The sequence below is a fragment of the Myotis davidii genome, unplaced genomic scaffold (assembly GCF_000327345.1).
Source record: "Myotis davidii unplaced genomic scaffold, ASM32734v1 scaffold167, whole genome shotgun sequence".
Taxonomy (NCBI): domain Eukaryota; kingdom Metazoa; phylum Chordata; class Mammalia; order Chiroptera; family Vespertilionidae; genus Myotis; species Myotis davidii.
This window is the reverse complement of record NW_006300048.1, coordinates 4,268,030-4,281,477: the sequence shown is the minus strand read 5'-3', so window position 1 is coordinate 4,281,477 and position 13,448 is coordinate 4,268,030. Positions and strand designations below refer to the sequence as shown.

Below are 13,448 nucleotides of genomic sequence, written 5' to 3'. Positions count from 1 at the left end.
TTTAATCTGTAGATTGCTTGAGTAGTATTGATATTCTTAACAATATTAATTCTTCTAATCCGAGATTATGGGATACCTTTCTATTTACTTACGTATTCTTTAAATTATTTCACCAGTGTCTTATAGTTTCTAGTGTGCAGGTTTTTCACATCTTTGGTTAATTTTTTCTAATTATTTTATTGCTACCTCTGTTCTCTTTTGTTTCCATTAGCATTTTCCCATCCCATCACTTTCAGCCTGTGAATGTCTTTAAAGCTTAAGTGAGTCTCTATAGGCAACATGTACTTGGGTCTCTTTTTTTCTTTTTTATCCATCCAGGCACTCAATGTCTTTTAATTAGAAATTAAAAACATTTATATTAGATATGTAAGGACTTACTATTGTCATTTTATAAATGTTTTCTGATTGTTTTATACTTTTTTCATTCCTTTCTTCCACTGTTGCTGTCTTTCTTTGAGAATTGGTGATATTTTTTAATAATGGTATGCTTTGATTCTATTCTCTTATTATTTGTGTACTTATTATAGGTTTTTAATTTGTGTTTACAATGAGGCTTTTATAATACATCTTATATGTGTATTTTAAGCGGATAACAACTTCAATTGCCTTAAAAAGATCTACACATTTATTTGCTCTCCCTACATACACTTTATGTTGTTAATCTTACCATTTTCATCTTTTTATATTGTATTTTATATTGTATTTTAGCTTTTTTTGCCTTTTCTCTTGGTGCCTTATCTAAGAAACCACTGCCAAGGCCAATATCAAGGAGCATATCCCCTATGCTCTAACAAAATATTTTAGCTATAGTTATTTTTAGCACCTTTATCTTTCAACCTCTATGCTAGAGTCCAAAGTGATTTACATACTACCGTTGCAGTATTATTTTGAATTTATCTATGTATTTATCTTTATCAATGGGTTTTATATGTTTTCATCTTACTAATTAGCATCCTTTTTGTTTCATCTTGAAGAACTCCTTTTTGCCTTTCTTCTAAGGTAGGCCTAGTGGTGATAAATTCCCTCAGTTTTTGTCTATATCTCTACCTAAGAACTACTTTCCTGGGTAAAGTATTCTAGATTGGCAGATTTTTTTCTTTGAACACTTTGAATATGTCATCCCACTTCCTCCTGGCCTGCAAGGTTTCTTCTGAGAAACCTGCTGAGAATGTTGTCTGGGTTTCCTTCTATGTGAATGACTCTTTTTAAACTCAATTCTTTCAAAATCTCTCTTTGGTTAACTTTTCAGACCCTTTCTCTCTCTTCTAGGACTCCCATAATACAAATATTGTTTCACTTAATGTTGTCCCAGAATTCTCATAGGCTTTTTACACTCCTTTTCATTCTTATTTATTTTTCTCCTCTAAGTGTAATATTAAAGATCTGTCTTCAAGTTTGAAGATTAATTCTTCTGCTTGATTAAGCCTTTTTTGAAGCTCTCTATTGCATTTTTTCATTTTATTCATTGCATTCTTCAGCTCCAGAATTTCTGTTTGGTTCATTGTGATTTCTCTCTCTTTGTTGAACTTCTCATCTTGTTCATGCGTTGAGTTCCTAAGCTCATTGGGTTCTCTGTGGTCTCTTGAATCTCACTGCACTACCTTAAAATAATTATTTTTAATTCTTTTTCAGTTGACTCAGAGATCTCTATTTCTTTGGCGTTGGGTACTGGAAAATTATTGATGGTATCATGTTTCCTTACTTTTTCATGTTTCTAGTGGCTTTACATTGACGCCTGTGCCTTTGAGGGAGCAGTCAGCTCTTCTGCATTTTTTAAAGACTAACGTTGGTTAGGAAAGACTTTTCTCTGAGGGTGGCCATGAGGGCTTTGGCTGGGTGGATGCAGCATCTCTGATTCTGGGGCGAGCACAGTGGCATCATTTCCGTACATCCATCAACAAGGTCAACTGTGGTCAAGACTGCATTGTCTTTGGTGGCCAAGACTGTGGAGGTCCTGCAAGTGGCAGTGGTGCCTAGGTCTCTTGGGGTCCTCAGTGGCAGAGCGGCTGGGGCCTTCCTGGTCTCCTTTCCTGCCTGTGGGCGGATGTGCTAGGCAAGGCTATCCCACTTGGTTTCAGGTACTCAGAGCAACTGGGGTGCTGAGGTCAGGTACATGTGGAACTACCGCAGTGCCTGGGTCCTGGGGCACAGGTGCACTTGGTAATGCCAGTGTCTTAGATGCAGACATATGCAGGTCTCCTGGGGAACCCCGGTCTGAGTCTCTGAGACTCATCACAGTATTTGGGCCCGAGGGTGCAACAGCAGATGCCCTGGAATGGTGGGTCAAAGTCCCGACTCTGGCCCTCAGAGGGCAGGGGGCAGAGCAGCAGCAGCTCAGCCTCAGGGATGCCAGGTCAAAGCCATGACTCAGGACCCAAGGATGGGACATAGAGCTGCAACAGTACTGCCCAGTGATGGCAAGTGAGTGCCATGATGTCAGACTCACAGAGTGGGCCAGAGAGCAGCAGCTGCAGGAGCACTGCCCAGTGGTGCTGGATCAAAGCTGTGACTTAGAATCTGAGAGACCGGGCACAGAGAGCAGCAGCAACTCCCCGTCCATAGATGGTGAGGTGCTGAGGTGTCCCAACCCAAAGAGTGGGCACAGCATCAGGTGGGCCCGGGGGCAGGTCTCACAGCAGCAGCAGCCCAGCCACCATGAGGAGACAGCAGTGGGGATCCATGCAGCTCCAGCAGCTGGGCCCAGTGTTGTGGCCGAGGCTGCAAATGGCCATGGCAGTGATGAGACTTTCGGAGGTGCCCTGCTCTCCTTTCCCCTGGGGTAAAATTCACCTGAGGGAGTCCCTCAGCGCTGAGCTGCTTGAACTGGGGGTGGGGTGACGCAGGTAAAATGCTTCCCACACTTCTAAGTGGCCAGGCTTGTTCCTCAGCTCCACAGGGTTCTGCTTCTTTGTTGTAGTTCCGAGCTTTCCCAGAGCTGTTTCTGCATGTTGGTAGTTGTTTGTTTATTGTTTTTGTGGGAGATGAGCTTTGGGACTCTCCAGCCTGTCTTGCTGAGGTCAGTCCCTACAATGAAACTCTTGTTTTATTTCAAGTTTGAGAAAGTAGGAAGGAGTCAGGAAAGGTGGTAGTGAGAATAAAATGTACATCTCAACTGGGTGGAGGACAGGTTTAGACTGTGGCATAAATAACACACGCAAGTATATTCAAGTTGGAATAACAGGATATGTTTTACAGAATGTCTTCTTTTGCTTAAGATAAATATTAATCTTGTACTGTCATAGTAATGTGTATTCTTTAAAATGTGCAATTTATGGTGACCCACAACAAAGCAGAAGTAAACCAATTTGAGATTTAAATGTTTTCTCTAGTTTATCCATATTCAAATAAGCAAAAAATGTCATACTTTAAAAGTGCACAGTCATGAGTTAATGTCCCCACCCATGCCCATGCAGTAGATAGCATCCGTGTCTGCTTATCCAGGTATATTGAGGTTCTGGTAACAGGTCATAATTTGGTGCTGAGTGAATAAATGAATGTAAAAGTTGGGAGCTCACTTGATCCTCAATTTTTTTAAAAAAGGCATAGTAACTTCAATTGGTCCTTTAAAAAAAGAAACCCAAATATTATCTTTGCTACTTTACTGGTAACATGCTAAAATGTCTGAGCTATTCAACAAATTCACATAGGAGCAACTAGTAGTCGAGTACAGACCTTTAAATTAAATCAATAATAAATCTTAAGTGGCATACGGAAGAAGCTGGTTTATTGGAGAAGTCTGATTTGGTTATTGATTGATTTATTCTCTTCAGTAGTGAAGTGTGGTCCTGGCTGTTCCCGGTCAGGGTCTGCAGAGTGTCTGTGAAGACATAGAACTGGGAATCAGGCATAGAACTGGGAATCTGACAGTAGAGAGTAAGTGGGATGCAATGTGTTTCGTGAGAATGTGGCCTCTGGAAGGCCCTCACACCAAGCGATGTTTAAATTTAGTTTCAACATTTGCAACACAAATAAAGAGAAATTCACAGTTGACACAAAGATGAGTTGTCTTCATCCATCTTCCTTTAAAGTTGCTTACTCTGGAAAAGATGCCAAATTTTCGACGTTCCCATAATCACCCTGCACAGACAGCACACATCCTTTGTACATCAAAAGGAACAGCAGTGACTCAGGGAGAGGGACCCTGGGGGATTGGTTTGCTGAAATTGCCCTTCGCTAATTACACAGGCATGTTTGTTCCTCCTCTATTTTAGAATTAGGATAGGAAGACCTTCGTCCAGAAATCGGGGTCAGCTTGGCTACTGGGGATCTGTTACTATAAGCCTGCGATCTTTTCACTGTTGGCAAAGGTGAACTGATTTTCTTAAAAGTGACCTTGTCAGCCCTAGGGAGAACCCCTTCGCACTGCCCACCCTGGAAAGATGAAACTCGGTAAATTCGTAGGTGCAGTCAGCCAAGACCCTTCTGCGCCAAACTCCATTCTCATGCAGGGCTCACTCGCCATTTACCTGGGAGAGCAATCGCCTTCACTCCAGGTCCATTTATCTCCATGTAGACCGTCCCTGTGCTTAAATACTATGTCATGTGAAAGGTTGTCGCTGTGGTTGTAACATTTAAAATATCAAGGTCCAGAAACAAAGTATTACTCGGGCAGAAGCCTCTCAGGCAGCCTTGGTGGTGGGCTGTGCGGAGGCCTGAGGCTCCCGCCTGTGGTTGCGGGAAGACACTCTATCCATGGCTGCGAGTTATTTGTGGCTCCCTGAGGAGTGCAGTTAGCACTGCTCTCAGTGAAGGCTGGGGGGGGGTGGAACTTTCTAGTTCCTGTTAGGATGTTTGCTCCAGCCCAGAGGTGTCCTCTGGCACAAAAAGCCTGAGGTCAGGAACGAACTCACCGGAGAGCCCTGAGGAATGGGCGAGGGATGTGCCCGTCTTCTCATCCTTGAGCCGCCGCTCTGGAGGAGCTGCAGCCCCGCTCCAACCTGACACCCACAGGAAACCCCGTACACGCCGGCTGTTCGGAAGGGATGCATGTGCCGTGAACTGGTTTTATGATTAACAGAAAGTTATTGAAAAAAGCATTTTTGTTTCACCTCGTGTTGGTAGAAGTCTTTAAAAGCTTGGGGCTCACTTACCTTTTTTGCAATGTAATTAAAAATGGATTTCAGTCATTTTTTTAGAATTACACTGTACAGGACGTCCATGGCATTAGCTTCATCATAAAAGCTCATTCTGCATTTCCAACAAGATGCTGTAGAAGGTACATTTATTGGACTGAAAGTGTCCAGATTCCAGAATAGCCCCAGAGCTATTAGCTTAAAGGGGAAAGTCCCTGGTACAGATTTTGTAATTGTTTCCACTTTTCTGAAAACATTATAGAAAAGTGGCATCTAATTGAGGGTTATGAATTGTCTGAATGTGACTTCATAGTGTAAATATTGAGCGCTGTGGTGGTGAGAGCAGTCATTTTACTCCTGCACCATGGGTTTCAGTTCTGCTCCACACCGGTCTCACTGCGAGGCTCAGGGCCAATCACAGAGGCCTGGGCAGCCCAGCTCTTCCAGCTCCGGAGGCAGACAGCTCTTGGGATGAAAAGTCATGCGTTTCACTTTGTTTAAAGAAATATATTGTGATTAGTATCCACTTTCCCATTTTCTTTCATGGGACTGTTTATCCAATCTTGAATATCCACAGCTACACTGCATGTGCATGCGTGTATATGAAGTTATGTGAGATGCGAGCTTTCTATAACGTCTGTAATGTACAGAACTCCTTAGAGACCGTTTTCAGGGGGAGGAACGGCCTCTATTAGTGCCTGTTCCCAGAGCTTTGCATGGAGGCTATAAATTAGGCCATGGAAGGCTATAATGAGCCAGTAATTTATAGACTATTAAGATACTTAGTTAGAAATGATTCTTGAGCATGTCCAATAGGGAACACATGTTTACAAAGGACAAACAGATTCAACACAACATGTCTTTAACCTAACCAAGTCCAGGCAATTAACAACACAAGATGTCTTATTTTGCCTATCTCCCACTCCCCCAAAATAGGATCCCTAGCCACTTGTTAAACCACATTGACTTTTTAATAGACAAAGCAGCTGCTAGAGCTTTGCCACCAGAACTGTTCAGATTAAGCCCCTGTTAGAGTGCGGCCGGCCGGCCGGCCACAGCCCAGGACGAAGCTCCCCTTGCGTCGTGCCTCCTTTCCTGGTCGACTTGTGACAATTCATTGCAGATTTCTTCTTCTCCACAGAGTGCCTACCGCAGGAACGGAATGGCTTTTCTGGCCTGCTGACGTGGCTGGGCCCGGCCCGCGGGAACGGCGATGCTCTGTGAAGGTGATGTCTGTTCCCCCGTGTGGACAAAGTAAAGACACGCTGACCTTCTCTGCACCCTCAGGAGTGCGCTGGTTTGTTGTGACTGTTGAGGGGGCTGACTCCAGCCCTTCCCCAGCCCCCTCAACGCCTAGTCTTGTTTACTGGATGGGCCGTTGGCTAATTAATGGCAGGATGTTTGGGAGAGTGTGTAGGTGGACAAGAATGCGGATCACACAATTTTGAAATTTTAATTTGGAATGGATTTACTGCCCTCAGCTCACATATCTTAAAAGCAGTGTCTTTTTTTTTTCTCAGTGTTTAGTCTATGTTTTACTTGATGCATTTAGTAATCCAAGTTTGGGACAAAGGAAACAAAATTAAAAGGACAGTCAGCTTTCCCCTTGCACTTTACTTTCCAACTTTGTTGACTACATCCACGGGGACTTTAGAGACAAATGTCTATTTTATAAACTCACAGGAATCAAAGATCGAGGGGACCTGATGAACTCTGTTCCCATCCTCGCCTCCCTGCTCCCACTTACAGTGTATGTCATGTCCGTGCCCTCCTCCCAGCTCTCTGCATATCTGCCTGGCGTGTGTTTTTCCGCATCCAGACCCTCTCCCCATCGTCAGCTCTCTGCTTCCCTGTCCCCATCGTCCCAGGCCACCGCTCTCACACACCCCCTCCCCTTCAGGAGCAGGGCGGTCAGAATCTTAGCAGGGGAGCGAGGAGGTGCTCTCCCAGCACCGCCACCCTGAGGCTGCGCGTGTGGACAGGAACTGCCGGGAGCAGCTGAGCTACCCTCTGGCATCTATACTTTCTCCAGTCAGCGAGGAACTGGCACCCTCGGGAACAAGTCAAAATAGAGCAGACGTAATTGTCCGGTTCCTGATTAGACTTGAATTGCAAAAGAACACAGGAAGTTATTCCTTTAAATTCGTAGGAGTTTGTGTAATTTTACTTTTATCATGGCTTTTACTCACACTGAGACAGCCTTTGTAAAGAATTAATAGGAACAGAAATGGGAAACATGGAAGGTTTTGTCTGGTGACCAAAATCATTGTGCAGCCCAGTGAACATGATTGGGCCACGTTGTTCCCGGTTGTTAACTATCACTTACCTGCTCTGTGTTAGTCCTTCTGGAAAAAATCTTTATGTCAAGGACAGAAAGTGCAGATATATAATATCAGACATTTCCAAAGGGTTTTGATGTTCCATCTGTGTTGTTAAAATGTATGATTAAACTTTTCTTTTTATCATCATTCTTATTTTTCTTGGCGTCCCTAATCATAGAAAATTATAAGCTTGCAGTAAACATCCTAACTTTTAAAACGACAGCATTTATTGTATTTGGTTTCGATCTGCCTGGCTTATTGATGTATAAAATTTTCAGGGGCTATTTTTTCACATCAAAATTCCTTCTCTTCCCACATTATACATTTTAAAGTATGCACAAGGCAGAAAATATAGGGTTTAGGGTTTTCCCTTCATTTTATTCTACCTGATCTTATACTCCCAGAGAAGGAAGACTCAACGTACATTTCTCTCAGAAATATGACAGGTCTGTGTTTTTGTTGGTCTGGCGTATGTTTGTCTATCTTGAACAGTCTGACAGGTAATTATTTATAAAATCTGGTTTTGCCCAGTAAGTCCATATAATAACCTTTCACTTTCCATCATAAGCCAGTGAGCTGAATTTAGAATAAAACAAGGTCATTTATGTCTGTCCTGAACCAGCCTACATGTCCCCATAATTGCTCAATATTAATATTTTTAATTCTTTTTTTTTCTTTTCTACCCATAGGTTCTTTCTCTGACTCTTTCCACAACACTAAATTAGAAGTGAAATAAAATTTCCTTAAGCAGTGAATATAGAAAAAAAGAAAGAACATTTCAGAAAATGTGACTTCAATAAACTTCTCTCTAAAGATTAGAATGTTACGTAGATTCATAAAATGTTAAAGCAGAAGATGGTTTTAAAGATCATTGAAATAACCACTCATTTCACAGATAAAAACACATGGCCCAGGGAGGGAAACCGACGTCTCCAGATAGCTCAGCAAAGGCAGGGACACCAGAGCCAGGTGGTGTCCCCAGTTCCCAGGCTAGCGGCGTGCTCCATGCTGGGCTCACTACGACGTTACCAACATACGTTGCTTCTATGGCATGTGTGCCTTAGACGTGTTATATTAAAATTTTCTTCAAAGGGACTGGTATTCATTAAATAATCTGTCAATTACACAATTTTTTTTAAAGAAGTCTGCAAGCAAGGGAGAAAGGAGTTAACCTACTTTGAGACCTACTTTGTGTCAGGAAGTAGACCTGTGGCATTTCTTCTGTCTTCACAATGACCTAATGAGGTACATGCTATAAAACAAAACAAAAAATAAACACAAAAATCATGCTCACCTCTAAATCAAATGTGAATACACAAAATAGTTTCTATTTTTGTAGGCTTGTGTTTTGGAGATCAAATTTGAAAATAAAACCAGAAAATAAGTGAATAGCCTCTCTAGTGGGAGATTGACACTGCCTCATATATTTGAGAGTAAAGGAAATAGAAATACTTCTCCCTTCACCTCAATTTGAAAATTCGACTGTCTGGACATGTCATTTTAAAGCGATGTCTTTAACCTTCCTGTCTTCACACATTGCAATAGTTGAGATCCAACAATGATGTCCCAGCTCTGGTCGGGTAGCTCAGTTGGTTAGAGCATCCTCCCATGTGCCAAGGTTCTGGGTTCCATCCCCGGTCAGGGCACAGGAATCAACCAATGAGTGCATCAGTGAGTGGGACACCAAATTGATCTTACTCTCTTTTTCTCTCTCACATCAATAAACAATAATGTTCCAATTTTAGGACTAAGAATTTTTAAAAAAACAAAAGCATAAATATTTTTTAAATTATGTATGTACTTTCTGTATGTGGGGAGAATTCTTCAGTTATTACTGTTTGTCCTTTGTTTCTATAAAATAATAAACAATTCACATTTAATGCTTTTACCATGTAGAAGACAAATAAACATAACTGGTGATTCTTGTTCTGAAAGAAAATATGTTTACTTGTCTAGAAATTGTAAAGTTTAATTTTATGAAAAAGAATTTATATAGTTCCCATATCAGATATTTCTTCCCAGTTCATGTAAACCCTTGTGTAAAACTGAATCACTACAGAGAAACTATTCCCTCATCTGCCCTCCTGGAATTTAGATAGAACCGTCCCAGGTTGCGTTTAAAATTTTACCATCAACCATGTACACATCTCATAAAATATTTTACAGTTTCCTGTATGCTCTGGCTGAACATTTCATAGTCGATAAACACTTCTGCAAATAATATCGGGCATCAAACTGAACATGTCACGGCAGTGGCCCCACTAAAGCTGAGTGTCCAGCAATTTATTTTCTTATTTTTATCTTCTTATTTGAAAGCCACGGTGAAACTGTGTGCTCTGATTGTGCAGTGGCAGGGGCGGGGTCCGGCGGTTTGAGGGGAGCTGTGTTCATCTAGCAGGGGCTCTGCAGAAGGCAGCCAGCCGAGCTTCAGCAGCAGAACCGTGCCTGCAGGAGCCAGAGGCAAATGTGACAGCTAAATAAGGGCCAGATGCCTTTAAAAGCTCGGATATTAAAAAGTCATATCTCTTCAAGCAAGTCTCTCGTGTTGTGAATAGGACAGTGATATCATAGCACTTAAAAAGAGAAATAAAAAAAGAAGCTGGCATTTGTGTTTTGGAACAAAATAGCAAATATTTAAGCTGTCATAAGTCATGGGAATTTTGACAATTGAAGCTGATTTTAAAACAATTAATTCTTACAAAGTCACGAGAGGCCCACATACAGTATTTCATTGTTGGAAACCACAGTGATTCTGTATGGAGCGTTATATTCATGTTCTCTTTTCTGCTCATCACCACCCAACAATATCCACTATTCTCATTATTTTCCAAAGGAAAATAGAAATAGAAAAATATATAGGAAAAATTAATAATCAAGATGATTGCTTACATAATTTCACTTATACCAAGTAACACTGTACTTGCTATTAAAAATGATGATATATTGTATCAGTATTTTAATAATACGTTTGACACAATTATGGCACACCCTATGCCACCCTGTGCGCCAAACACTTTGTGTGGATTGTCTCACTAAATACAACCCCACCACAAGAAACGCACATTCTCTCCCTGTCGCCTTTGGGCAGTAGTGGGGAAACTGAGGAACAGAAGGCTCAGTGCTTATGCGGAGGTACCCACGGTGGAGTTGGCGTCCGTGCCCAGCACGCTGACCCCAACGCTCACGCTCATAACCAGAGACACTCGCGAATAAAGAGTTCTAGGGGCTTGTCAGAGAGGATTGCTCCCAAACCTGGAAGCACTTCTCAGCACAAAAAAACTGATTACAAGAGAATTCCATTTTAACTTTCCTTCTTTAAGGCCAAGTGTTGTGTATATAATAGAATATCATATAATGTATAATAGAATATAATTATATAGACTGATGCCAAGTCCTCTATCATGTCTTAAGCCATAAGATAAATAAATATGATGAATGCACAAACTAAGCATCATTATACAGATTATGAACGAAATGTCCTCAAAGGTCCACATATATCAAGCCTCCCCTTGCGAAGATGAGATCTCTCCAGAAAGTTCTCGTTACTTAGGCTGCTGTTGTATTCTTTCATGCAGGTATGTAGCTCGTGTTATATAAGTCCCCACCTTGTTTGCATGTGTCTGCCGCGGCACACAGGGTCCCCATGGCAATCCTTGGAGCTCCAGCCACAGCCCCTTGCGGGTGTTTGCTCATTACTTACGTCATTGTTTCTCCAGGCCCAGGAGGCCCGGGTGCTGGAGGGGCGCGGTGAGCAGAGGTCAAGAAGAAGGCGGTGGAGCACAGCTTGAGTTAGTAGTGATCCTTGTTCCTCTCGTCAGGGGTTGGCAGCCTTTTCCCTCCAAACCCTAGGTCTGTGCTGCCTCAGCACAAGTCATTTTCTGATTTCTGCCTGTTGAGATCCTCTAGCAGCACACCGGCCCCTAGGCCTGCGGGCCTGCAACTGCCTTTTCTGAGTGGCCTTGATTGACTTCTTCCAGCCACTTTCCTTGGGAGAAGTGAGTCCCCCTAGCAGTGCAGTGGCCAGTCCTCGTCCCTCCTCCCTGACCTGTATGTGCCCATCCGTCAAGCAGACCCTGTGTGGCAGTGGCAGTGACACTTCCACACGGCGCAGCAGCATCAGCGAGACCTCCCATGTTCCTAGTTCACGGGAAGATGCCAGCCCAGCCGGAGGGGCCGATGACAGAGTCGGAGTCGTGAGTCAGGGAGGCTCCCGTCCTGAATGGCAGCCAAGCAGTGTTTGGTTTGCATCCATACCCAAAAGGAGATGGCGATGGGAACTGAAAATAATGAGACTGTGCCATGCCTTCCCTCCATCCCCGCAAACCAGGAGGCAGGTGAGAAACTACCTCAGGCAGCTCCTCCCAAGACTGGCTGGCTTGCCACTTCCCCGAGTGATCACAGAGCGTGGGATCTTACCCAGGCGGCCTGTGTGGGGACGTGCGACATCACTGGGCGCCTTTTCCCTGTAATGTGTAGTGCGAGTTTCTGTGAACAGAATGAAAAATCAACCCGCTTCCTCTTTCCTAGGTTTCCATGGTGACCTACTTCCCATAAGTGAACCTCCTGCCCACTCAGTGCATAGACCTGCTGCTTGCTCTCAACTCTAGTCCCTGTTGGTCTCCATCCTTCCTGAGGGTCCTGATCACCTCTCCCTGGGCTTTGCAGCCTGCCCAGATTAAGAGTTTCCTGCGGGCAAGTCCTGAATTTACACATCTTGGTAATCACCGCATGCACACACTAGGTAGTCAATAAACATTTGCTACTTGGTTAACAGAAAAATTCATTTAAACAGAAGCACAGAATCCTTTTCATTGTTAAGTTAATGGTCTCAGGAAGAGAGGGCTCAATCTCACTTATCCTGCTAAAGATTTAAGGAACCATCCTGTCCTATACAAACATAATCTACACAAACGTAAAAAAGAATTATAGACTCACTCACTACTTTTGTATATAGCACAATCTTTAAAAATCTGCTAGCTCTCCCATTGTTTCCTGTAAAGACAATGAACCATTTTAGGATAAAATTTTCTTAAAGGTAATGGAAATAACATTTCCACCAACCTTAAAGTAAATATGATGATCTGTTCAGACTGAAAATAATGAGATTTTTGTGAACTGGAAGCAACAGTTTATCACCCAAGAATAGCTTGCGATAAAAATGTCTGTTTTCTGTATCTCTTCATTCATTCATTCATTCATTCATTCATTCATTCATTGTTTTCATTTAAAAAAAATACTTTAGCACCTATGAAATCCAAGCAATCACTATGGAGTCTATAAATTCCCAAACAATGAGTCAAGGGCCTGTGGGGAATTTCAGAAATTTTCAAAGAGGCTCATGAGGCTACTTAGATTAAATTATGTATGGATTAACTACACATGTTTTGCCCACATAGGTGCCACTCTGTTTCAAATATACACTGAGTGGCCAGATTATTTTGACCACCTGACGTTTGTAGGCAAATTAGCTATAATTTAACGCTGAAGTTGCTAGAGGGCCAGACCATTATAAGTAGGGAAGCAGGTTGTTTACCACAACAGTAGAAGTGATTTTTTTCAGATTGTTTGGGTAAACAACACAATTTAACTTTTTCTGAAGATATGGGTAAACAACACAATTTAACAGCCTTTGAACGTGGGATATATATAGATATATAGTATATTAAGTTCATAAGAAGTACCTGTATCCCTATAGACAATGCACACAACTGGGCTCTACCCCAGTTACCTAGAAAATCGGGATCTCCTCACTGTGGGTCCCATATCTGCATTTGTAACAAGCACCTAACATGAAGTCTGGGGACATAACATTTTGATACTCAAAAGAATCAGAGAATGGGATACACACAACAGCAAAACATTCTTTGTTGATTGTGTATATATCAATCACAGTGGCTGAGAGAATGATCTATTAATATTCATAGAAAAAGAGAGACTTAAGCAGACTTTTAAGAATGGGTAGAATTTGACCATGCAGAGAGAGGGAGGCATTTCTGGTAGAGGCGATCAGTAGGCGATAGCTAGAAAACAGCTACTAGATGCCTTAGGTGGTAAA

General features: G+C 42.3%; 1 protein-coding gene across 2 annotated transcripts in view; it reads left to right on the top strand.

Annotated features, from left to right (window-relative positions):
• The window catches only part of SUPT3H (SPT3 homolog, SAGA and STAGA complex component), a 445,191-nt gene that overhangs the window by 416,131 nt on the left and 15,612 nt on the right, over window positions 1–13,448 (top strand). The window contains exon 12 of one of the 2 annotated variants that reach the window (XM_015572205.1): window positions 6,214–6,298. In XM_015572205.1, coding sequence (XP_015427691.1) covers window positions 6,214–6,255 — 42 coding nt within the window. In that variant the 3' untranslated portion in view covers window positions 6,256–6,298. Of the gene's footprint in view, window positions 1–6,213; window positions 7,541–13,448 lie in introns of those variants that run through there. The other variant, XM_006776406.2, reaches the window with a different exon arrangement.